Below are 24,997 nucleotides of genomic sequence, written 5' to 3' on the forward strand. Positions count from 1 at the left end.
TTGGCTTCCTCTTTTGCTACTTCTGCCTTTGCTACTGCAGCTGCTAATTCTGCCATTATTCTTTCTTCATTTGCACTTCCTTCTGCATGTATCGCCTTGGTACATTCTTCTTTTGCTTTGTTTACTGTTGCTGCATTTTTTACTTCTTCGGATGCTCTTTGTGCTTCAGCGGCATGTTTCCTTGCTCTGTCTAATGCTTCCTCTGCTCGTTTACTTGCTAATGTTGCCATGTTTACAGCTTTGCTCGTATCAGTTATTTTATTTGTGGCCTCCTTTGCTTCCTTTTGTGCTGCTTCTGCTACTTGTGCAGATAATTCAGCTTTTGCTCTTGCAGCTTCTGCTTTTGTTATTTCCGCTGCTGTCTGTGCTTTTTGGGAAGCATCTATTGCTTTGATTGCTTCCGTTTTCGCTTCTTCTAGCGTATTTGCCTTTTTTACCTTCTCTGCTGCAGCGCCTGCTTTTTCTGCTTCAATTGTTACTTTCCGTAGTTCCTCTTCAGCTAACTTTACTGCCACATCAAGTATTTCTGATTCGCCCGGTTCTTCAACCTTTCTAGCTAGCTCTTTTATTTTTTGCTCCTCTCTTTCTATATCCTCCAGTGCTTTATATGCTTCGGTTTTTGCTGCTTCTGCTTTTGTTATTTCCGTTTGTATTAGTGCTTCATTCTTTACATTCATAGCTTCCTTTGATAAGGTTACTGCATTATTTGCTTTTTCCTTCACGATTTCTTCTTTTTTTGGTATTTCTTCTGGATCTACTATAGCTTCCGTTATAGCAGAGACCGCTTCCTTTTCCGCTTCTGTAGCTATATCTGCTGCCGTAGTTGCAGTTTTCTTTGCTGCTTCTTTAGCTTCTCTGACATTAGGTCCTCCTTCGTATTGTTCCGCTTCTGTTTTAGTCTTTAATGCAGTTTCCTTTGTTTCCTGTGCTTCTACCTTTGCATTCTCTGCTTTCACTACATGTGTTGCTACACTTGCCGCTTTTATCGCTAGTTCCTTTGCAATTTTTGCCGCATTCGCTACTTGTTGTACTTTTAAGGATTTTTTTTTTGCACTGGATAGCGAATCCTCTGATGGTATGTACTCTGATGAATTTATTTCCTTTGCTAATATTTCTGCTTGATCTAATTGTTCCTTTGCCTTTTGAGCTTCTATTTTTGCCTTTGTTTTTGCGTTATTAGCACTATTTGCCATTCCTGCAGTTTCCGCGACTTCCTTAGCCTTTACAGCTTCTTCTTTTGCTTTTTTTGCTTCCTCCTTCGCTACTTCTGCCTTTGCTACTGCAGCTGCTAATTCTGCCATTATTCTTTCCTCATTTGCACTTCCTTCTGCATGTATCGCCTTGGTACTTTCTTCTTTCGCTTTATTTACTGTTGTTGCATTCTTTACTTCCTCGGATGCGCTTTGTGCTTCAGCGGCATGTTTTTTTGCTCTGTCTAATGCTTCTTCTGCTCGTTTACTAGCTAAGGTTGCCATGTTTACAGCTTTGCTCGTATCAGTTATTTTAGTGCTGACCTCCTCTGCTTCCCTTTGTGCTACTTCTGCTACTTGTGCAGATATCTCTGCTTTTGTTTTTGAAGCTTCTGCTTTAGTTATTTCTGTTTGTATTAATGCTACATTCTTTACTTTCTCGGCCTCCTTTGATAAATGTATTGCATTATTTGCTTTTTCCTTCACGATTTCTTCTTTTTTTGGTATTTCTTCTGGATCCACTATTGCTTCTGCTATAGCAGAATCCGCTTCCTTTTCAGCTTCTGTAGCTATATCAGCTGCTATAATCGCTCTTTTCATCGCTGCTTCTTTAGCTTCTGTAACATTAGGTCCACCTTTGTATTTTTCAGCTTCCGCTTTTGCTTTTAATGCAGCATCCTTCGATTTTTGTGCTTCTGCTTTTGCCTTTTCAGCTTTTATTACATATGTTGCGACACCTGCTGCTTTTACCGCTAAATTTTTTGCACTCTTTGCAGAATTCGCTACTTGTTGCGCTTTTAAGGATTTTTTCTTTGCATCCGATACTGAATCCTCCGTTACTAAATTCTCAGCTGCACTTATTTCCTTTGCTAATTTTTCTGCTTTGTCTAGTTGTTCCTTAGCCCTTTCAGCTTCTATTTTTGCCTTTGTTTTTGCGTTATTAGCACTATTTGCCATTCCTGCAGTTTCCGCGACTTTCTCAGCCTTTACAGCTTCTTCCTTTGCTTCCTTCGCTTCCTCCTTTGCTAATTCTGCCTTTGCTACTGCAGCTGCTAATTCTGCCATTATTCTATCTTCATTGGCGCTGGCCTCTGCATGTATGGCTTTGGTACATTCTTCTATTGCTTTTTGTACTGTCGTTGCATTCTTTACTTCTTCGGATGCGGTTGCTGCTTCAGCGGCATGTTTCCTTGCTCTGTCTAATGCTTCTTCTGCTCGTTTACTTGCTAATGTTGCCATGTTTACAGCTTTGCTCGTATCAGTTATTTTATTGCTGGCCTCCTCTGCTTCCTTTTGTGCTACTTCTGCTACTTGTGCAGATATTTCTGCTTTTGTTTTTGCAGCTTCTGCTTTTGTTATTTCTGTTTCTAGTAATGCTACATTCTTTACTTCCTGAGCTTCCTTTGATAAGGTTACTGCATTATTTACTTTTTCCTTCACGATTTCTTCTTTTTCTGGTATTTCTTCTGGATCCACTGTAGCTTCTGTTATAGCAGAATCCGCTTCCTTTTCCGCTTCTGTAGCTATATCAACTGCTATAATCGCTCTTTTCATTGCTGCTTCTTTAGCTTCTGTAACATTAGGTCCACCTTCGTATTTTTCAGCTTCCGCTTTTGCTTTTAATGCAGCATCTTTCGATTTTTGTGCTTCTGCTTTTGCCTTTTCAGCTTTTATTACATATGTTGCCACACTTGCTGCCTTTAGCGCCAAATCCCTCGCAATTTTTGCTGCATCCGCTACTTGTTGTGATTTTAAGGATTTTTTTTTTGCATCCGATACTGAATCCTCCGTTACTAAGTTCTCAGCTGCACTTATTTCCTTTGCTAATTTTTCTGCTTTGTCTAATTGTTCCTTAGCTCTTTCAGCTTCTATTTTTGCCTTTGTTTTTGCGTTATTAGCACTATTTGCCATTCCTGCAGTTTCCGCGACTTTCTTAGCCTTTACAGCTTCTTCCTTTGCTTCCTTCGCTTCCTCCTTTGCTAATTCTACTTTTGTTACAGCAGCTGCTAATTCTGCCATTATTCTATCTTCATTGGCGCTGGCCTCTGCATGTATGGCTTTGGTACATTCTTCTATTGCTTTTTGTACTGTCGTTGCATTTTTTACTTCTTCGGATGCGGTTCTTGCTTCAGCGGCATGTTTCCTTGCTCTGTCTAATGCTTCTTCTGCTCGTTTACTTGCTAGTGTTGCCATGTTTACAACCTTGTTCGTATCAGTTATTTTATTGATTACCTCATATGCTTCCTTTTGTGCTGCTTCTGCTACTTGTGCAGATATTTCTGCTTTTGTTTTTGCAGCTTCTGCTTTTGTTATTTCTGTTTCTATTAATGCTACATTCCTTAATTTCACAGCTTCCTCTGATAAGGATACTGCATTATTTGCTTTTTCCTTCACGATTTCTTCTTTTTTTGGTATTTCTTCTGGATCCACTATTGCTTCTGTTATAGTAGAATCCGCTTCCTTTTCCGCTTCTGTAGCTATATCAACTGCTATAATCGCCCTTTTCATCGCTGCTTCTTTAGCTTCCGTAATACTAGGTCCACCTTCGTATCTTTCAGCTTCCGCTTTTGCTTTTAGTGCAGCATCTTTCGATTTTTGTGCTTCTGCTTTTGCCTTTTCAGCTTTTATTACATATGTTGCCACACTTGCTGCTTTTAGCGCTAAATCCCTTGCAATTTTTGCTGCATCCGCTACTCGTTGTGATTTTAAGGATTTTTTCTTTGCATCCGACAGTGAATCCTCCGTTACTATGTCCTCAGCTGAACATATTTCCCTTGTTAATTTTTCTGCTTTGTCTAATTGTTCTTTTGCCTTTTCAGCTTCTCTTTTTGCCTTTGCTTTTGCGTTATTAGCACTATTTACCATTCCTAACACTTCCGCTTCTTCCTTAGCTTTTACTGCTTCTTCTTTTGCTTTTTTTGCTTCCTCTTTCGCTACTTCTGACTTTGCTACTGCAGCTGCTAATTCTGCCATTATTCTTTCTTCGTTTGCACTTGCTTCTGCATGTATGGCCTTGGTACATTCTTCTTTTGCTTCTTGTACTGTTGTTGCCTTTTTTACTTGTTCGGATGCGCTGCTTGCTTTAGCGGCATGTTTCCTTGCTCTGTCTAATGCTTCGTCTGCTCGCTTACTCGCTAATGTTGCTTTATGTAGATCCTTGTTTGTACCAATTATTTTACTGCTTGCCTCCTTTGCTTCCCTTTGTGCTGCTTCTGCTACTTGTACAGATAGTTCTGCCTTTGCTCTTGCAGCTTCTGCTTTCGTTATTTCTGTTTGTATTAATGCTTCGTTCTTTACGCTCAGAGCTTCCTTTGATAAGGTTACTGCATTATTTGCTTTTTCCTTCACGATTTCTTCTTTTTTTGGTATTTCTTCTGGATCGACTATAGCTTCTATTATAGCAGAAACCGCTTCCTTTTCCGCTTCTGTAGCTATATCAGCTGCCGTAGTTGCAGTTTTCTTTGCTGCTTCTTTAGCTTCGGTGACATTTGGTCCACCTTCGTATTGTTCCGCTTCTGTTTTACTCTTTAATGCAGTTTCTTTTGTTTCCTGTGCTTCTACCTTTGCATTTTCTGCTTTCACTAGATGTGTTGCTACACTTGCCGCTTTAATCGCTAGTTCCTTTGCAATTTTTGCTGTATTCGCTACTTGTTGGACTTTTAATGATTTTTTTCTTGCAGTGTTTAGCGAATCCTCCGATGGTATGTACTCTGCTGAATTTATTTCCTTTGCTAATATTTCTGCATGTTCTAATTGTTCCTTTGCCTTTTCAGCTTCTATTTTTGCCTTTGTTTTTGCGTTATTAGCACTATTTACCATTCCTGCAGTTTCAGCTACTTCCTTAGCCTTTACAGCTTCTTCTTTTGCTCTCTTGGCTTCCTCTTTTGCTACTTCTGCCTTTGCTACTGCAGCTGCTAATTCTGCCATTATTCTTTCTTCATTTGCACTTCCTTCTGCATGTATCGCCTTGGTACATTCTTCTTTTGCTTTTTGTACTGTTGTTGCATTTTTTACTTCCTCGGATGCGCTTTGTGCTTCAGCGGCATGTTTTTTTGCTCTGTCTAATGCTTCGTCCGCTCGCTTACTGGCTAATGTTGCCATGATTACAGCTTTGCTCGTATCAGTTATTTTATTGCTGGCCTCCTCTGCTTCCTTTTGCGCTACTTCTGCTACTTGTGCAGATATTTCTGCTTTTGTTTTCGCAGCTTCTGCTTTTGTTATTTCTGTTTGTATTAATGCTTCGTTCTTTACGCCCAGAGCTTCCTTTGATAACGTTACTGCATTATTTGCTTTTTCCTTAACGATTTCTTCTTTTTTTGGTATTTCTTCTGGATCCACCATAGCTTCTGTTATAGCAGATTCCGCTTCCTTTTCCGCTTCTGTAGCTATATCTGCTGCCGTAGTTGCAGTTTTCTTTGCTGCTTCTTTAGCCTCTGTGACATTAGGTCCACCTTCGTATTGTTCCGCTTCTGTTTTAGTCTTTAATGCAGTTTCCTTTGTTTCCTGTGCTTCTACCTTTGCATTTTCTGCTTTCACTACATGTGTTGCTACACTTGCCGCTTTAATCGCTAGTTCCTTTGCAATTTTTGCTGCATTCGCTACTTGTTGTGCTTTTAAGGATTTTTTTCTTGCAGTGGATAGCGAATCCTCTGATGGTATGTACTCTGCTGAACTTATTTCCCTTACTAATATTTCTGCTTTGTCTAATTGTTCCTTTGCCTTTTGAGCTTCTATTTTTGCCTTTGTTTTTGCGTTATTAGCACTATTTGCCATTCCTGCAGTTTCCGCGACTTCCTTAGCCTTTATAGCTTCTTCTTTTGCTTTTTTTGCTTCCTCCTTCGCTACTTCTGCCTTTGCTACTGCAGCTGCTAATTCCGCCATTATTCTTTCTTCATTTGCACTTCCTTCTGCATGTATGGCCTTGGTACATTCTTCTTCTGCTCTTTCTACTGTTGTTGCATTTTTTACTTCCTCGGATGCGCTTCTTGCTTTCGCGGCATGTTTCCTTGCTCTGTCTAATGCTTCGTCTGCTCGCTTACTCGCTAATGTTGTCATATTTACAGCTTTGTTCGTATCAGTTATTTTATTGCTTGCCTCCTTTGCTTCCTTCTGTGCTGCTTCTGCTACTTGTGCAGATATTTCTGCTTTTGATCTTGAAGCTTCTGCTTTTGTTATTTCTGTTTCTATTAATGCTATATTCTTTAATTTTACAGCTTCGTTTGATAAGCTTACTGCTTTATTTGCTTTTTCCTTCACGATTTCTTCTTTTTTTGGTATTTCTTCTGGATCCACTATTGCTTCTGCTATAGCAGAATCTGCTTCCTTTTCTGCTTCTGTAGCTATATCAACTGCTGTAATCGCTCTGTTGATCGCTAGTTCTTTAGCTTCCGTAATACGAGGTCCGCCTTTGTATTTTTCAGCTTCCGCTTTTGCTTTTAGTGCAGCATCTTTCGATTTTTGTGCTTCTGCTTTTGCATTTTCAGCTTTCAATACGTGTTTTGCAACGCTTGCAGCATTTACTGCTAGATCCTTAGCAATTATTGCTGTATCCGCTGCTTGTTGTGATTTGAAGGATTTTTTCTTTGCATCCGATACTGAATCCTCCGTTACGATGTACTCTGCAGAACTTACTTCCTTTGCTAATTTTTCTACTTTGTCTAGTTGTTCTTTTGCCTTTCGTGCTTCTACTATAGCCTTTGTCTTAGCGATAATAGCACTATTTACCATTCCTACAGTTTCCGCTACTTCCTTTGCCTTGGCTGCTTCTTCATTTGCTTTTCTGGCTTCCTCCTTTGCTACCTGTGCCTTTGCTACCGCAGCTGCTAATTCTGCTATTATTCTTTCTTCATTCGCTCTGGCTTGAGCATGTATCGCCTTGGTGCACCCTTCTTTTACTTTCTGTAATGTTGCTGCATTTTTTATTTCTTCGCATGCGCTTTTTGCTTTAGAGGCATGTTTCCTTGCTCTGTCTAATGCTTCATCTGCTCGCTTGCTCGCTAATGTTGCTTTATGTAGATCCTTGTTTGTACCAATTATTTTACTGCTTGCCTCGTTTGCTTCCTTTTGTGCTGCTTCTGCTACTTGTACAGATACTTCTGCCTTTGCTCCTGCAGCTTCTGTTTTTGTTATTTCTGCTGCTCTCTGTGCATTTTGGGAAGCATCTATTGCTTTGATTGCTTCCGTTTTCGCTTCTTCAAGCGTATTCACTTCTTTTACCCTGTCTGCTGCAGCAATAGCTTTTTCTGCTTCACTTCTTACATTCCTTAGTTCTGCTTCCGCCACCTTTCCTGCGATTTCTACTACTTGTGATGCTTCAGGCTCTTGTACTTTGGTAGTTAGCTCTTTCATTTTCTGTTCCTCTTTTTTTATATCCTCGAGTGCTTTATATACTTCTGCTTTTGCCGCTTCCGCTTTAGTTACTTCCGCTGCTATCTGCGCCTTTTGGGAAGCGTCTATTGCTTTAGTTGCTTCTGCTGTTGCTTTTTCTAGCGTACTTGCTATTTTTACCTTCTGTGCTGCAGTGTTTACTTTTTGTGCTTCACTTGCTACCTTCCATAGTTCTGCTTCTGCAACGCTTCGTGCCACATCTACTACTTCTGACGCTTCAGGTTCTTCTACTTTTGCAGCTAGCTCTTTTATTTTTTGCTCCTCTTTTTTTATCTCCTCCAGTGCTTTATATATTTCCGCTTTTGCAGCTTCTACTATTGTTATTTCTGTTTGTATTAATGCTTCATTCTTTACGTTCGTAGCTTCCTTTGTTAAGGTTACTGCATTGTTTGCTTTTTCCTTCACGATTTCTTCTTTTTTTGGTATTTCTTCTGGATCCACTATAGCTTCCGATATAGCAGAATCCGCTTCCTTTTCAGCTTCTGTAGCTATATCAACTGCCGTAATTGCACTTTTCTTTGCTGCTTCTTTAGCTTCTGTAACATTAGGTCCACCTTCGTATTGTTCCGCTTCTGTTTTAGTCTTTAATGCAGTTTCTCTTGTTTCCTGTGCTTCTACCTTTGCATTTTCTGCTTTCACTACATGTGTTGCTACACTTGCCGCTTTTATCGCTAGTTCCTTTGCAATTTTTGCTGCATTCGCTACTTGTTGTACTTTTAAGGATTTTTCTTTTGCACTGGATAGCGAGTCCTCTGATGGTATGTACTCTGCTGAATTTATTTCCTTTGCTAATATTTCTGCTTGATCTAATTGTTCCTTTGCCTTTTGAGCTTCTATTTTTGCCTTTGTTTTTGCGTTATTAGCACTATTTACCATTCCTGCAGTTTCCGCTTCGTCCTTAGCCTTTACAGCTTCTTCTTTTGCTTTTTTCGCTTCCTCTTTCGCTACTTCTGCTTTTGCTACTGCAGCTGCTAATTCTGCCATTATTCTTTCTTCATTTGCACTTCCTTCTGCATGTATGGCCTTGCAACATTCTTCTTCCGCTTCTTCTACTGTTGTTGCATTCTTTACTTCCTCGGATGCGCTTCTTGCTTTCGCGGCCTGTTTCCTCGCTCTGTCTAATGCTTCGTCTGCTCGCTTACTCGCTAATGTTGTCATATTTACAGCTTTGTTCGTATCAGTTATTTTATTGCTTGCCTCCTTTGCTTCCTTCTGTGCTGCTTCTGCTACTTGTGCAGATATTTCTCCTTTTGCTTTTAATAGTTCTGCTTTTGCTATTTGTGCCGATTTTTGTGCTTTTTTCGAAGCATCTATTGCTTTGATGGCTTCTGCTTTCGCTTGTTCCAGTGTATATGCTCTTTTTGCCTTCTCTGCTGCAGCGTTTGCTTTCTCTGCTTCACCTGTTACTTTTTTTAGTTCAGCTTCCGCTACCTGTCCTGCCACATGAACTACTTTTGATGCTTCAGGGTCTTCTACTTTTTTTGCTAGTTCCTTTATTTTTCGTTCCTCCTTTTTTACATCGTCCAGCGCTTTATATGCTTCTGCTTTTGCTGCTTCCGCTTTCGTTATTTCCGCTAACTTTTGTGCTTTTTCAGAAGCATCTATTGCTTTGTTTACTTCTGCTTTCACTTGTTCTAGTGTATTTGCATTTTTTGCCTTTTCTGCTGCAGCGTTTGCTTTTTCTGCTTCACTTGTTACATTCCTTAGTTCTCCTTGGGCTACCTTTCCTGCCATATCAAGTATTTTTGATGCTCTCGGTTCTTCAACTTTTGTAGCTAGCTCTTTTATTTTTTGTTGCTCTTTTTCTATATCCTCGAGTGCTTTATGTGCTTCGCTTTTTGCTGCTTCCGCTTTTGTTATTTCTGTTTCTATTAATGCGACATTCTTTACTTCCACAGCCTCCTTTGATAAGCTTACTGCACTATTTGCTTTTTCCTTCACGATTTCTTCTTTTTTTGGTATTTCTTCTGGATCCACTATAGCTTCTGTTATAGCATAGTCCGCTTCCTTTTCCGCTTCTGTAGCTATATCAACTGCTGTAATCGCTCTTTTCATCGCTGCTTCCTTAGCTTCTTTAACACTAGGTCCACCTTTGTATTTTTCAGCTTCCTCTTTTGCTTTTAGTGCATCATCCTTCGATTTTTGTGCTTCTGCTTTTGCCTTTTCAGCTTTCAATACGTGCGCTGCAACGCTTGCAGCCTTTACCGCTAGATCCTTAGCAATTATTGCTGTATCCGCTGCTTGTTGTGCTTCTAAAGATTTTTGTTTTGCCTCGTGAACGGAATCCTCTGTTATTATGTACTCTGCAGAACTTACTTCCTTTGCTAGTGTTTCAGCCTTGTCTAATTGTTCGATGGCCCTTTCAGCTTCAATTTTTGCCTTTGCTTTTGCGTTAATAGCATTACTTGCCATTCCCACAGTTTCCGCCACGTCCTTAGCCTTCACTGCTTCTTCTTTTGCTTTTCTTGCTTCCTCCTTTGCTACTTCCGCCTTTGCTACCGCAGCTGCTAGTTCTGCCATTATTCGTTCTTCATTCGCACTTGCCTCTCCATGTATGGCCTTGGTACATTCTTCCTTTGCATCTTGTACTGTCGTTGCATTCTTTACTTCTTCGGATGCGGTTCTTGCTTCAGCGGCATGTTTCCTTGCTCTGTCTAATGCTTCATCTGCTCGCTTGCTAGCTAATGTTGCTTTATGTAGATCTTTGTTTGTGCCAATTATTTTACTGCTTGCCTCCTTTGCTTCTTTTTGCGCTACTCCTGCTACTTGTACAGATAGTTCTGCCTTTGCTCTTGCAGCCTCTGCTTTTGTTATTTCAGCTGATTTTTGTGCTTTTTGGGAAGCATCTATTGCTTTGATTGCTTCCGATTTAGCATCTTCCAGCTTATTTGCTTTTTTTGCTTTTTCTACTGCAATATTCGCTGTTTCTGCTTCAGTTGTTACATTCCTTAATTCTGCTTCTGCAATACTTCCTGCCATTTTTATTATTTCTAATGCTTCCGCTTCTTCTATTTTTGCAGCGAGCTCTTTTATTTTTTGCTCCTCTTTTTTTATATCTTCCAGGGCTTTATATACTTCTGCTTTTGCAGCTTCTGCTATTGTTCTTTCTGTTTGTATTAATGCTTCATTCTTTACGTTCGTAGCTTCCGTTGTTAAGGTTACTGCATTATTTGCTTTTTCCTTCACGATTTCTTCTTTTTTTGGTATTTCTTCTGGATCCACTATTGCTTCTTTTATAGCAAACTCCGCTTCCTTCTTAGCTTCTGTAGCTATATCAACTGCTGTAGTTGCAGTTTTCTTTGCTGCTTCTTTAGCTTCGGTGACATTTGGTCCACCTTCGTATTGTTCCGCTTGTGTTTTAGTCTTTAATGCAGTTTCTTTTGTTTCCTGTGCTTCTTCCTTTGCATTTTCTGCTTTCACCACATGTGTTGCTACACTTGCCGCTTTTATCGCTAGTTCCTTTGCAGTGTTTGCTGCATTCGCTACTTGTTGTGCTTTTAAGGCTTTCTTTTTTGCACTGGATAGCGAATCCTCTGATGGTATGTACTCTGCTGAACTTATTTCCTTCGCTAATTTTTCTGCTCTGTCTAATTGTTCCTTTGCCCTTTCAGCTTCTATTTTTGCCTTTGTTTTTGCGTTATTAGCACTATTTGCCATTCCTACCGCTTCCGCTTCCTCCTTAGCCTTTAGTGCTTCTTCTTTTGCTCTCTTCGCTTCCTCTTTTGCTACTTCTGCCTTGGCTACCGCAGCTGCTAATTCTGCCATTATTCTTTCTTCATTCGCACTTGCTTCTGCATGTATCGCCTTGGTACATTCTTCTTTTGCTTTTTGAACTGTCGTCGCTTTTTTTGTTTCTTCTGCTATGTTTATTGCTGTGGCAGCATGTTTTTTTGCTCTGTCTAATGCTTCATCTGCTCGCTTACTAGCTAATGTTGCCATGCTTACAGCTCTGTTTGTACCAATTATTTTATTGCTGGCCTCCCCTGCTTCCTTTTGAGCTACCTCCGCTACTTGTGCAGATATTTCTGCTTTTGTTTTTGCAGCTTCTGCTTTTGTTATTTCTGTTCGTATTAATGCTACATTCCTTAATTTCACAGCTTCATCTGATAGGGTTACTGCATTATTTGCTTTTTCCTTCACGATTTTTTCTTTTTTTGGTATTTCTTCTGGATCCACCATAGCTTCTGTTATAGCAGATTCCGCTTCTCTTTTAGCTTCCGTAGCTATATCAACTGCCGTGGTCGCCGTTCTCTTGGCTGCTTCTTTAGCTTCTGTGACATTATGTCCACCTTCGTACTGTTCCGCTTCTGTTTTAGTCTTTAATGCAGTTTCCTTTGTTTCCTGTGCTTCTACCTTTGCATTTTCTGCTTTCACTACATGTGTTGCTACACTTGCCGCTTTTATCGCCAGTTCCTTTGCAATTTTTGCTGCATGCGCTACTTGTTGTACTTCTAGTGCTTTTTGTTTTGCTTCGTGCACTGAATCCTCCGTTACTATGTACTCTGCTGAACTTATTTCCTTTGCTAATTTTTCTGCTTTGTCTAGTTCTTCGCTTGCCTTTTCAGCTTCTATTTTTGCCTTTGCTTTTGCATTTTTAGCACTATTTGTCATTCCTACAGTTTCCGCTACTTCCTTTGCCTTGGCTGCTTCTTCATTTGCTTTTCTGGCTTCCTCTTTTGCTACTTCTGCCTTTGCTACTGCAGCTGCTAATTCTGCTATTATTCTTTCTTCATTCGCGCTGGCTTCAGCATGTATGGCCTTGGTACATTCTTCCTTTGCATCTTGTACTGTCGTTGCATTCTTTACTTCTTCGGATGCGGTTCTTGCTTCAGCGGCATGTTTCCTTGCTCTGTCTAATGCTTCGTCTGCTCGTTTACTAGCTAATGTCGCTTTATGTAGATCTTTGTTTGTACTAATTATTTTAGTGCTTACCTCTTTTGCTTCCTTCTGTGCTACTTCTGCTACTTGTGCGGATATTTCTGCTTTTGCTCTTGCAGCCTCTGCTTTTGTTATTTCAGCTGATTTTTGTGCTCTTTGGGAAGCATCTCTTGCTTTTATTGCTTGTGCTTTCGCTTTATCTAGCGTATCTGCTTTTTTTGCCTTCTCTGATGCAACGTTTGTTTTTTCTGCTTCAGTTGCTACTTTCCACAGTTCTGCTTCTGCAACTCTTCCTGCCGCTTCTATTACTTTTAACGCTTCAGGTTGCTCTATTCTTTTCGCTAGCTCTTTTAATTTTTGCTCCTCTTTTTTTACATCCTCAAGTGCTTTATATACTTCTGCTTTTGCAGCTTCTGCTTTTGTTATTTCTGTTTGTATTAATGCTTCGTTCTTTACGCCCAGAGCTTCCTTTGATAACGTTACTGCACTATTTGCTTTTTCCTTCACGATTTCTTCTTTTTTTGGTATTTCTTCTGGATCCACTATAGCTTCTTTTATAGCAAACTCCGCTTCCTTTTCAGCTTCTGTAGCTATATCAACTGCCGTAGTTGCACTTTTCTTTGCTGCTTCTTTAGCTTCTGTAACATTAAGTCCACCTTCGTATATTTCCGCTTCTGTTTTAGTCTTTAATGCAGTTTCTTTTGTTTCCTGTGCCTCTAGCTTTGCGTCCTCTGCCTTCAATACGTGTGTTGCAACGCTTGCAGCTTTTAGCGCCAGTTCCTTTGCAATTTTTGCTGCATTCGCTACTTGTTGTACTTCTAGTGCTTTTTGTTTTGCCTCGTCCACTGAATCCTCTATTGGTATGTACTCTGCTGAACATACTTCCTTCGCTAATTTTTCAGCTTTGTGTAGTTCCTCGCTTGCCTTTTCAGCTTCTATTTTTGCCTTTGCTTTTGCATTATTAGCACTATTTGTCATTCCTACCGATTCCGCAACTTCCTTAGCCTTTACAGCTTCTTCTTTTGCTTTTTTTGCTTCCTCTTTTGCTACTTCTGCCATTGTTACTGCGGCTGCCAATTCTGCCATTATTCTTTCTTCATTCGCGCTGGCTTCAGCATGTATGGCCTTGGTACATTCTTCTTCTGCTTTTTGTACTGTTGTTGCATTTCTTACTTCTTCGGATGCGCTTTTCGCCTTAGCTGCATGTTTTTTTGCTCTGTCTAATGCTTCGTCTGCTCGTTTACTTGCTAATGTTGCCATATTTACAGCCTTGTTCGTATCAGTTATTTTATTGTTTAGCTCATATGCTTCCTTTTGTGCTGCTTCTGCTACTTGTGCAGATATTTCTGCTTTTGATCTTGAAGCTTCTGCTTTTGTTATTTCTGTTTCTATTAATGCTATATTCTTTAATTTCACAGCTTCGTTTGATAAGTTTACTGCTTTATTTGCTTTTTCCTTCACGATTTCTTCTTTTTTTGGTATTTCTTCTGGATCCACTATAGCTTCCCTTATAGCAGAATCCGCTTCCCTTTCCGCTTCTGTAGCTATATCAACTGCTGTAATAGCTCTCATTATTGCTGCTTCTTTAGCTTCTGTAACATTAGGTCCACCTTTGTACCTTTCAACTTCCGTTCTTGCTTTTAGTGCAGCATCTTTTGCTTTTTGCGCCTCTAGTTTTGCATTTTCTGCCTCTAGTAGATATTTTGCTACAGTTGCTGCTTTTAGGGCTAAATCCTTTGCACTTCCTGCTGCATTATGTACTTGTTCTGCTTCTACTGCTTTTTGTTTTGCCTGGCGCACTGAATCCTCTGTTAGTATGCACTCTGCAGAACTTACTTCCTTTGTTAATGTTTCTACTTTCTGTAATTGTTGTCTTGCCTTCTGTGCTTCTTCTTTTGCTTTTTTCTTTGCATTTTCAGCACCATTTGTTAATCCTACAGCTGCTGCCTGTTGCTCAGCCTCTTCTGCTTCTTCTAATTTTTTTTTCGCTTGCTCCTTTGCTACTTCTGCTTTTGCTACAGCAGCTGCTAATTCTGCCATTATTCTATCTTCATTGGCGCTGGCCTCTGCATGTATGGCCTTGGTACATTCTTCTATTGCTCTTTGTACTGTTGCTGCATTTTTTACTTCTTCGGATGCTCTTTTTGCTTTAGCGGCATGTTTTTTTGCTCGGTCTAATGCTTCGTCCGCTCGTTTACTTGCTAATACTGCCTTACTTAGATCTATGTTTGTACCAATTATATTACTGCTTGCCCCTTTTGCTTCTTTTTGTGCTACTTCTGCTATTTGTGCGGATATTTCTGCTTTTGCTCTTGAAGCTTCTGCTTTTGTTATTTCAGCTGATTTTTGTGCTTTTTGGGATGCATCTATTGCTTTGTTTACTTCTGCTTTCGCTTTTTCTAGGGTATTTGCTTTTTTTGCTTTATCTACAGCAATATTTGCTTTTTCTGCCTCAGATCTTACTTTTCTGAGTTCTTCTTCTGCTACCTGTCCTGCTACATCTACTAGTGATGCTTGCGGTTCTTCTACTTTTGTAGTTAGCTCTTTTATTTTTTGGTCCTCTTTTCTTACATCCTCCAGTGCTTTATATACTTCTGCTCTTGCAGCTTCTGCTATTGTTATTTCTGTTTGTATTAATGCTTCATTCTTTACGTTCGTAGCTTCCTTTGATAACGTTACTGCATTATTTGCTTTTTGCTTCACGATTTCTTCTTTTTTTGGTATTTCTTCTGGATCCACTATAGCTTCTGTTATAGCAGAATCCGCTTCCTTTTCTGCTTCTGCAGCTATATCAACTGCTGTAATGGCTGTTTTCATCGCTGTTTCTTTAGCACCCGTAACACTAGGTCCACCTTCGTATTGTTCCGCTTCTGCTTTAGTGTTTAATGCAGCTCCTTTTGCTTTTTGTGCTTCTGCTTTTGCTTTTTCTGCTCTTATTACATATTTTGCTACTCTTGCTGCTTTTACCGCTAAATTTTTTGCATTCCTTGCAGAATTCGCTACTTGTTGCGCTTTTAAGGATTTTTTCTTTGCATCCGATACTGAATCCTCCGTTACTAAGTTCTCAGCTGCACTTATTTCCTTTGCTAATTTTTCTGCTTTGTCTAATTGTTCTTTTGCCTTTTCAGCTTCTATTTTTGCCTTTGCTTTGGCGTTATTAGCACTATTTGCCATTCCTGCCGTCTCCGCTTCGTCCTTAGCCTTTACAGCTTCTTCCTTTGCTCTCTTGGCTTCCTCTTTTGCTACTTCTGCCTTTGCTACTGCAGCTGCTAATTCTGCCATTATTCTTTCTTCATTCGCACTTGCTTCTGCATGTATGGCCTTGGTACATTCTTCTATTGCTTTTTGTACTGTTGTTGCATTTTTTACTTCCTCGGATGCGCTTTGTGCTTCAGCGGCATGTTTTCTTGCTCTGTCTAATGCTTCGTCTGCTCGCTTACTAGCTAATGTTGCTTTATGTAGGTCTTTCTTTCTACCTGCTATTTTATTGGACGCCTCCTTTGCTTCCTTTTGTGCTACTTCTGCTTGTTGTGTAGATATTTCTGCCTTTGCTCTTGCAGCTTCTGCTTTTGTTATTTCTGTCTCTATTAATGCTTCATTCATTACTTTCACAGCTTCCTTTGATAAGGTTACTGCATTATTTGCTCTTTCCTTCAGGATTTCTTCTTTTTTTGGTATTTCTTCTGGATCCACTATAGCTTCCGATATAGCAGAATCCGCTTCCCTTTCCGCTTCTGTAGCTATATCAACTGCTGTAATAGCTCTCATTATTGCTGCTTCTTTAGCTTCTGTAACATTAGGTCCACCATCGTATCCTTGAGCTTCCTCTTTTGCCTTTAGCGCAGCATCTATCGCTTTTTGTGCATCTGCTTTTGCTTTTTCTGCTTTTATTACATATTTTGCTACATTAGCTGCTTTTAGGGCTAAATTGCTTGCACTTCTTGCCGCATTCGCTACGTGTTGTGCTTTTAAGGATTTTTTTTTTGCATCCGATACTGAATCCTCCGTTACTATGTACTCTGCTGAACTTACTTCCTTCGCTAATTTCTCTGCTCTGTCGAATTGTTCCTTCGCCCTTTCCGCTTCTATTTTTGCCTTTGTTTTTGCGTTATTAGCACTATTTGCCATTCCTACAGTTTCAGCTAATTCTTTAGCTTTTTCTGCTTCTTCCATTGCTTCCTTTGCTTCCTCCTTTGCTACTTCTGCTTTTGTTACAGCTGCTGCTAATTCTGCCATGATTCTATCTTCATTGGCGCTGGCTTTAGCATGCTTAGCCTTGGCACATCCTTCCTTTGCTTCTTGTACTGTTGTTGCATTTTTTACTTCTTCGGATACTCTTTTCGCTTTAGCGGCATGTTTTCTTGCTCTGTCTAATGCTTCGTCTGCTCGCTTACTAGCTAATGTTGCTTTATGTAGGTCTTTTCTTCTACCTGCTATTTTATTGGACGCCTCCTTCGCTTCCTTTTGTGCTGCTTCTGCTACTTGTGCAGATATTTCTGCTTTTGTTCTTGCAGCTTCTGCTCTTGTTATTTCTGTTTGTATTAATGCTTCAGTCCTTACGCCCAGAGCTTCCTTTGATAACGATACTGCATTATTTGCTTTTTCCTTCACGATTTTTTCCTTTCTTGGTATTTCTTCTGGATCCACTATAGCTTCCGTTATAGCAGATTCAGCTTCCTTTTTAGCTTCCGTAGCTATATTAAATGCCGTAGTCGCTGTTCTCTTTGCTGCTTCTTTAGCTTGTGTAACATTATGTCCCCCTTTGTATTTGTCAGCTTCTGCTTTAGTCTTTAACGCAGTTTCTCTTGTTTCCTGTGCTTCTACCTTTGCATTTTCTGCTTTCACTACATGTGTTGCTACACTTGCCGCTTTTATCGCTAGTTCTTTTGCAACTTTTGCTGCATTCGCTACTTGTTGTGCTTTTAAGGATTTTTTTCTTGCACTGGATAGTGACTCCTCTGATGGTATGTACTCCGCAGAACTTACTTCCTTTGCTAATATTTCTGCTTTGTCTAATTGTTCCTTTGCCCTTTCAGCTTCTATTTTCGCTTTTGCTTTTGCGTTATTAGCACTATTTGCCATTCCTACCGCTTCGGCTTCGTTCTTAGCCTTTACGGCTTCTTCTTTTGCTTTTTTTGCTTCCTCCTTCGCTACTTCTGTCTTTGCTACTGCAGCTGCTAGTTCTGCCATTATTCTTTCTTCATTCGCGCTTGCTTCTGCATGTATCGCCTTAGTACATTCTTCTTCTGCTTTTTGCACTGTTGTTGCATTTTTTGTTCTTTCTGCTGTGCTTGTTGCTCTGGCAGCATGGTTCTTTGCTCTGAGTGATGCCTCATCTGCTCGTTTACTAGCTAAGGTTGCCATGCTTACAGCCTTCATTGTACCAATTATTTTATTGCTGGCTTCCTCTGCTTCCTTTTGTGCTGCTTCTGCTACTTGTGCAGATATTTCTGCTTTTGTTTTTGCAGCTTCTGCTTTTGTTATTTCTGTTTCTATTAATGCTACATTCTTTAATTTCACAGCTTCGTCTGATAAGGTTACTGCTTTATTTGCTTTTTCCTTCACGACTTCTTCTTTTTTAGGTATTTCTTCTGGATCCACTATAGCTTCCCTTATAGCAGATTCCGCTTCCTTTTCCGCTTTTGTAGCTATATCAGCTGCTGTAATCGCTGTTTTCATCGCTATTTCTTTAGCTTCTATAACATTAGGTCCGCCCTTGTATCCTTCAGCTTCAGTTCTTGCTTTTAGTGCAGCATCTTTTGATTTTTGTGCATCTGCTTTTGCTTTTTCTGCTTTTATTACATATGTTGCCACACTTGCTGCTTTTAGCGCTAGATCCCTTGCAATTTTTGCTGCATCCGCTACTTGTCGTGATTTTAAGGATTTCTTCTTTGCATCCGATACTGAATCGTCCGTTACTAAGTACTCTGCAGAACTTACTTCCTTTGCTAATTTTTCTGCTTTGTCTAGTTGTTCTTTTGCATTTCGCGCTTCTACTATAGCCTTGGTCTTAGCGCTAATGGCACTATTTGCGATTCCTACAGTTTCCGCTACTTCCTTAGCCTTTGCTGCTTCTTCATTTGCTTTTCTTGCTTCCTCTTTCGCTACTTCTGCCTTTGATACGGCAGCTGCTAATTCTGCCATTATTCTATCTTCATTGGCGCTGGCCTCTGCATGTATGGCTTTGGTACATTCTTCTATTGCTTTTTGTACTGTCGTTGCATTTTTTACTTCTTCGGATGCGCTTTTTGCTTTAGCGGCATGTTTCCTTGCTCTGTCTAATGCTTCGTCTGCTCGCTTACTGGCTAATGTTGCTTTCTGTAGATCTATGTTTGTACCAATTATTTTGCTGATGGCTTGCTTTGCTTCTTTTTGTGCTGCTTTTGCTAATTGTGCAGATATTTCTGCTTTTGCTCTCGCAGCTTCTGCTTTTGTTATTTCCGCTGCTGTGCGAGCTTTTTGAGAAGCATCTATTGCCTTGTTCACTTCTGCTTTCGCTTTTTCTAGGGTATTTGCTTTTTTTGCTTTATCTACAGCTATATTTGCTTTTTCTGCTTCACTTCTTACATTCCTTAGTTCTCCTTCGGCCACCTTTCCTGCCGTCTGTACTACTTCTGATGCTTCGGGTTCTTCTACCTTTGTAGCGAGCTCTTTTATTTTTTGTTGCTCTTTTCTTACATCCTCCAGTGCTTTATATACTTCTGCTCTTGCAGCTTCTCCTTTTGTTATTTCTGCCGCTTTTTGTGCTTCTATAGAAGCGTCTATGGCTTTGGATGCCTCTGCTTTCGCTTTTTCTAGCTTACTTGCTTTTTTTGCCTTCTCTGCTGCAGCGTGTGCTTTTTCTGCCTCACTTGCTACTTTCCAGAGTTCCGCTTCCGCTACTTTTCCCGCTATTTCTACTACTTCTGAAGCTTCACGTTCTTCTACTTGTGTAGCTAGCTCTTTTATTTTTAGCTCCTCTTTTCTTACATCCTCGAGTGCTCTATATACGTCTGCTTTTGCTGCTTCCGCTTTCGTTATTTCCGCTGCTGTCTGAGCTTTTTGGGAAGCATATATTGCTTTGATTGCTTCCGTTTTCGCTTCTTCTAGCGTATTTGCTTCTTTTGCACTGTCTGCTGCAGCATTCGCTTTTTCTGCTTCAGTTACTACTTTTCTGAGTTCCGCTTCCGCTACCTGTCCTGCCAAATCAACTACTTTTGATGCTTCAGGTTCTTCTACTTTTGTAGCTAGCTCCTTTATTTTTTGTTCCTCTTTTCTTACCTCCTCCAGTGCTTTATATACTTCTACTTTTGCAGCTTCTGCTTTTGTTATTTCTGCTGCTGTCTGTGCTTTTTGAGAAGCATCTATAGCTTTAATTGCTTCAGCTTTTGCTTCTTCTGGCGTACCTGCTTCCTTTGCACTATCTGCTGCAGCTTTTGCTTTTTCTGCTTCAGTTTTTACTTTTGTGATTTCCGCTTCTGCTACATGTCTTGCCACATCTACAATTTTTGATGCTTCCGGGTCTTCTACTTTTGTAGCTAGGTCTTTTATTTTTTGTTCTTCTTTTTTTATGTTCTCTAGTGCTTCATATACTTCTGCTTTTGCGGCTTCTGCTTTTGTTATTTCCGCTGCCGACTGAGCCTTTTGAGAAGCATCTATTGCTTTGTTTACTTGTTCCTTCGCTTCTTCTACTGTATGCGCTCTTTTTACTTTATCTACTGCAGCATTCGCTATTTCTGCTTCAGTTACTACTTTTCTCAGTTCTGCTTCTGCTACCTGTCCTGCATCTTCTACTACATCTGATGCTTCCGGTTCTTTTACCCTTGTCGCCAACTCTTTTATTTTTTGTTCCTCTTTTCTTACATCCTCCAGTGCTTTATATACTTTTGTTCTTGCAGCTTCTGCTTTTGTTATTTCTGTTTGTATTAATGCTTCATTCTTTACTTCCAGAGCTTCCTTTGATAACGTTACTGCATTATTTGCTTTTTCCTTCACGATTTCTTCTTTTTTTGGTATTTCTTCTGGATCCACTATAGCTTCCCTTATAGCAGAATCCGCTTCCTTTTCTGCTTCTGTAGCTATATCAGCTGCCGTAGTTGCAGTTTTCTTTGCTGCTTCTTTAGCTTCTGTAACATTAGGTCCACCTTCGTATATTTCCGCTTCTGTTTTAGTCTTTAATGCAGTTTCTTTCGTTTCCTGTGCTTCTACCTTTGCGTTTTCTGCTTTCCATACGTGTGTTACTACACTTGCCGCTTTTATCGCTAGTTCCTTTGCAATTTTTGCTGCATTCGCTATTTGTTGTGCTATTGAGGATTTTTCTTTGGCACTGGATAACGAATCCTCTGATGGTATGTACTCTGCTGAATTTACTTCCTTTGCTAATTTTTCTGCTTGGTCTAATTGTTCGCTTGCCTTTTGAGCTTCTATTTTTGCCTTTGTTTTTGCGTTATTAGCACTTTGTGCCATTCCTACCGCTTCCGCTTCCTCCATAGCCTTTACTGCTTCTTCTCTAGCTTCCTTCGTTTCCTCTTTTGCTTTTTCTGTCTTTGCAACTGCAGCTGCTAATTCTGCTACTATTCTTTCTTCATTCGCATTTGCTTCTGCATGTATGGCCTTGGCACATCCTTCTTTTGCTTCTTGTACTGTTGTTGCATTTTTTACTTCCTCGGATGCGCTTTCTGCTTCAGCAGCATGCTTCATTGCTCTGTCTAATGCTTCGTCTGCTCGCTTACTCGCTAATGTTGTCATATTTACAGCTTTGTTCGTATCAGTTATTTTATTGCTTGCTTCTTTTGCTTCCTTTTGTGCTGCTTCCGCTATTTGTGCAGATATTTGTGCTTTTGTTTTTGATACTTCTGCTTTTGTTATTTCCGCTGATTTTTGTGCTTTCTCGGAAGCATCTATTGCTTTAATTGCTTCTGCTTTCGCTTTTCCTATGGTATTTGCTTTTTTAGCCTTCTGTGCTGCTGTGCTTGCTTTTTCAGCTTCACTTTCTACCTTCCATAGTTCTGCTTCTGCAAGCCTCCCTGCCTTTTCTACTACTTTCGATGCTTGCAGTTCTTTTAGTTGTTTAGCTAGCTCATTTAACTTTTGTTCCTCTTTTTTTACATCCTTCAGCGCTTTATATGCTTCTGTTTTTGCTGCTTCTGCTTTTGTTATTTCTGTTTCTATTAATGCTTCATTCTTTACTTTCTCAGCCTCCTTTGATAAAATTACTGCATTATTTGCTTTTTCCTTCACGATTTCTTTCTTTTTCGGTATTTCTTCTGGATCTACCATAGCTTGTGTTATAGCATATTCCGCTTCCTTTTCTGCTTCTGTAGCTATTTCAACTGCCGTAGTCGCTGTTCTCTTTGCTGCTTCTTTAGCGTCTCTGACATTAGGTCCACCTTCGTATTGTTCCGCTTCTGTTTTAGTCTTTAATGCAGATTCTTTTGTTTCCTGTGCTTCTACCTTTGCATTTTCTGCTTTTAGTACATACGTTGCTACACTTGCAGCTTTTACCGCTAGATCCTTTGCAATTTTTGCTGCATTCGCTGCTTGTTCTGCTTCTAGTGCTTTTAGTTTTGCCTCGTGCACTGAATCCTCCGTTACTGTGTACTCTGCTGAACTTACTTCATTTGCTAATGTTTCTGCTTTGTCTAGTTGTTGCTTTGCCCTTTCAGCTTCTATTTTTGCCTTTGCTTTGGCGTTATTAGCGCTATTTGCCATTCCTGCCGCTTCGGCTTCGTCCTTAGCCTTTACGGCTTCTTCTTTAGCTTCCTTCGTTTCCTCTTTTGCTACTTCTGCCTTTGCTACTGCAGCTGCTAATTCTGCCATTATTCTTTGTTCATTTGCGCTTGCTTCTGCATGTATCGCCTTCGTACATTCTTCTTTTGCTTTTTGTAATGTTGCTGCATTTTTTGCTTCTTCGGATGCGCTTCTTGCTTTAGCGGAATGTTTCTTTGCTCTGTGTAATGCTTCGTCTGCTCGTTTACTAGCTAATGTTGCTTTACGTAGATCTTGGTTTGTACCAATTATTTTACTGCTTTCCTCCTTTGCTTCCTTTTGTGCTGCTTCTGCTAGGTGTGCAGATATTTCTGCTTTTGCTGCTGCAGTTTCTGCTTTTGTTATTTCCGCTGCTGTCTGAGCTTTTTGAGAAGCATCTATTGCTTTGTTTATTTCTTCTTTCGCTTTATCTAGCGTATCTGCTTTTTTAGCCTTCTCTGCTGCAGCGTTTGCTTTTTCCGCTTCACTTGTTACTTTCTTTAGTTCCGCTTCAGCTACCTGTCGTGCCATTTCTACTAGTGATGCTTGCGGTTCTTCTAATTCTTTTGCCATCTCTTTTATTTTTTTTTCCTCTTTTTTTATATCCTCCAGTGCTTTATAGACTTCTGCTTTTGCAGCATGTGCTTTTGTTACTTCTGCTGCTTTTTGTGCTTCTTTAGAAGCGTCTACCGCTTTCTGCGTTATATTTAGTATCTGCAGTGCCTTATGGTCTGCTTGTTTTACTGCTTCTAATGCTTTTTCTTGTGTTTCTTGCAATGTACTTGCCAAATTTTCTCCTTCTGCGTTTTTTGCTTCATTGGCTGCTTCTGTTGCCATTAGTAATAAATGTTCTAAATCACTTACGCCTTGTGCAGCTTCAGTTGCTTCCATTTCAGCATTCTTCTGTTCTGCTTTTGCAGTTTGTACTTGTGCTATTGCAGATTCTACAGCCTGTAGTATTTCGGGTACGTTTTCTACATTTTCAGATACTATTTCTGCTGCTTTCTTTGCACTCTCCGCTATTTCTGCTGCCTTTTTTGCTCTATCTTTCTCTTCATCAGCTACCTGCGCTAACATTGTTGCTTTTTGCTTCGCTACATGCACTCGTGCAACTGATACGGCTATTTTTGCTTCTTCCTTTGCTTTCTTCGCTAATTCTTTTGCTTCGTTTGCTTTTTGCACTTTTTCATTAGCTTCGTCCACTTTTTCTAATGGTTTTTTTTCTCCTTCTATGTTTTCTATTTCTTCTAATAAAGCTTCTATTTCTTGTGTCTTATTGTTTATTTCAGCTTCCTTTTCTGTTGCTGTTTCCATAGGCACATTGGCTGCTGTTGCCACTTTTACCAATTCATGCGTCAGTTTTTTTGCTAATGCAGCTTCCTTTGCTGCTATTTTTGATTCTTCCAATGCGACCTGAATTTTTGCTATTCCCGCTTGTATTTGTACTTGTGCTTTTGATTCCGTGGCCTGCTTCGCTGCTTCTAGTGCTTCTTTAGCAAGATGTGCTATATTTTTTAGATTTCCTTCGTCTATTATTACTTTGTTTATCTTTCCTCCTAGTTGAGCTGCAACTTTAGTTGCTTCTGTTGCAACTTTTGTTGCTTCACTATCGGCTTCCGTTGCATTTCGTTTTGCATTTTGCAGTGCTTGCTCTATCTTTTTCAATTCTTGCTTTATCATTTCCAATGCTCCTTCTACATTATTCTTCGTTGTTTTGAACCTTTCCGTTTCTTCTTCTGTTTTTATTTCCTTTGATTCTTCCACAAATTTTGTTGCTACATTATTCGCCGTAATTACTTCTTCCATAGCTCTCTGTATTTCTTCCTTAGCCTTCTTTGCTCCTTTCTTAGCCTTTTCTGCTTCTTGTTGTGCTTTTTCTGCATCCTTCTTCGCCTCATATGCTTTTATAACATGCTGTGCTATTTCGGCTACCTTCTTAGCCTTTTCTTTTGATTTCTTTACAATATCTTTTGCCTTTTCAGCATTATATGCGTGCAAATATGCCATACTACTTGTGTCTACCGTTGCTGCTTTATCTGCTCTATCTTCTGCTTCACCTGCCCTTTTGGCTGCTTTTTTCTTCGCTTCTTCTGCTACTTCTTTTAATTTTTCCAATACATCTTTTATTTTTCCTTTTGCTCCTTCTACTTTTTCTGCTGCATCTTCTACTTTTTTCACTTCATCATTTGTTTCTTTTTGAAGCTTGAGAGCTTCTTCTTTTGCTTTGTTAGCTTTTTCAATTTGCTCTTGCTTTTTTGCATTATCTATTTCTTGTTCTGGCGTGCTTCTCTCTTCATTCGTTCCATCCTGTCTACTTTCTTCATCCTGTACGGTGACAGTTTCAGTTGTTCGGCCGTTCCTCAAGTTGGAACTTTTTATATTATCAAATTCGCTACATAGAACATTATTTTGATGAATATATAAATACAAAAAAAATACAAGAATGGTAATGCCGAAAAATTGCCTCATTTTTTGGCATGTATGTTGACAAGTTGAGGAACTTTTAAATATTCCCAAAAGGTAAGGAAAATAAAATTGAAAATAAACTAACAATAGTTCATCGATCTAATTGGGATATGCTTGCACATTGACAAAAAAAAAAATATACTTCCTAAGGCGCTTAATACTTGCCTTCCCAAAATATCCACAAATCATTTGCTGATAGGTCATTTGAAGGAAAATGAAAAAATAAAATTACGGTCAAGCATTTGTAACAAGCACGATTACTTTTACAAAAAGGGAGGTAGGGTTAATAAAGAAACACAAAAAAGTCTAACAAATAATAAAGAACTTGAAAATAAATTGACAATCGTTCA

The 24,997-nt window shown here is 39.6% G+C and overlaps 1 protein-coding gene across 1 annotated transcript; it reads right to left on the bottom strand.

The window, feature by feature from the left end:
• Positions 1-3,208: 3,208 nt before the first annotated feature.
• On the bottom strand, positions 3,209-24,650 carry PCOAH_00031450 (Merozoite surface protein; the record flags this gene model as incomplete). The annotated part of the gene is made up of 7 exons (XM_020059945.1): positions 3,209-3,235; positions 7,407-7,700; positions 8,487-9,389; positions 18,942-19,204; positions 19,565-20,248; positions 21,425-21,553; positions 22,670-24,650. 7 exons carry the CDS (start codon positions 24,648-24,650, stop codon positions 3,209-3,211), a joined length of 4,281 nt encoding a protein of 1,426 aa, XP_019915234.1.
• Positions 24,651-24,997: the final 347 nt, after the last annotated feature.

Source organism: Plasmodium coatneyi, chromosome 10 (genome assembly GCF_001680005.1).
Source record: "Plasmodium coatneyi strain Hackeri chromosome 10, complete sequence".
Lineage (NCBI taxonomy): Eukaryota > Apicomplexa > Aconoidasida > Haemosporida > Plasmodiidae > Plasmodium > Plasmodium coatneyi.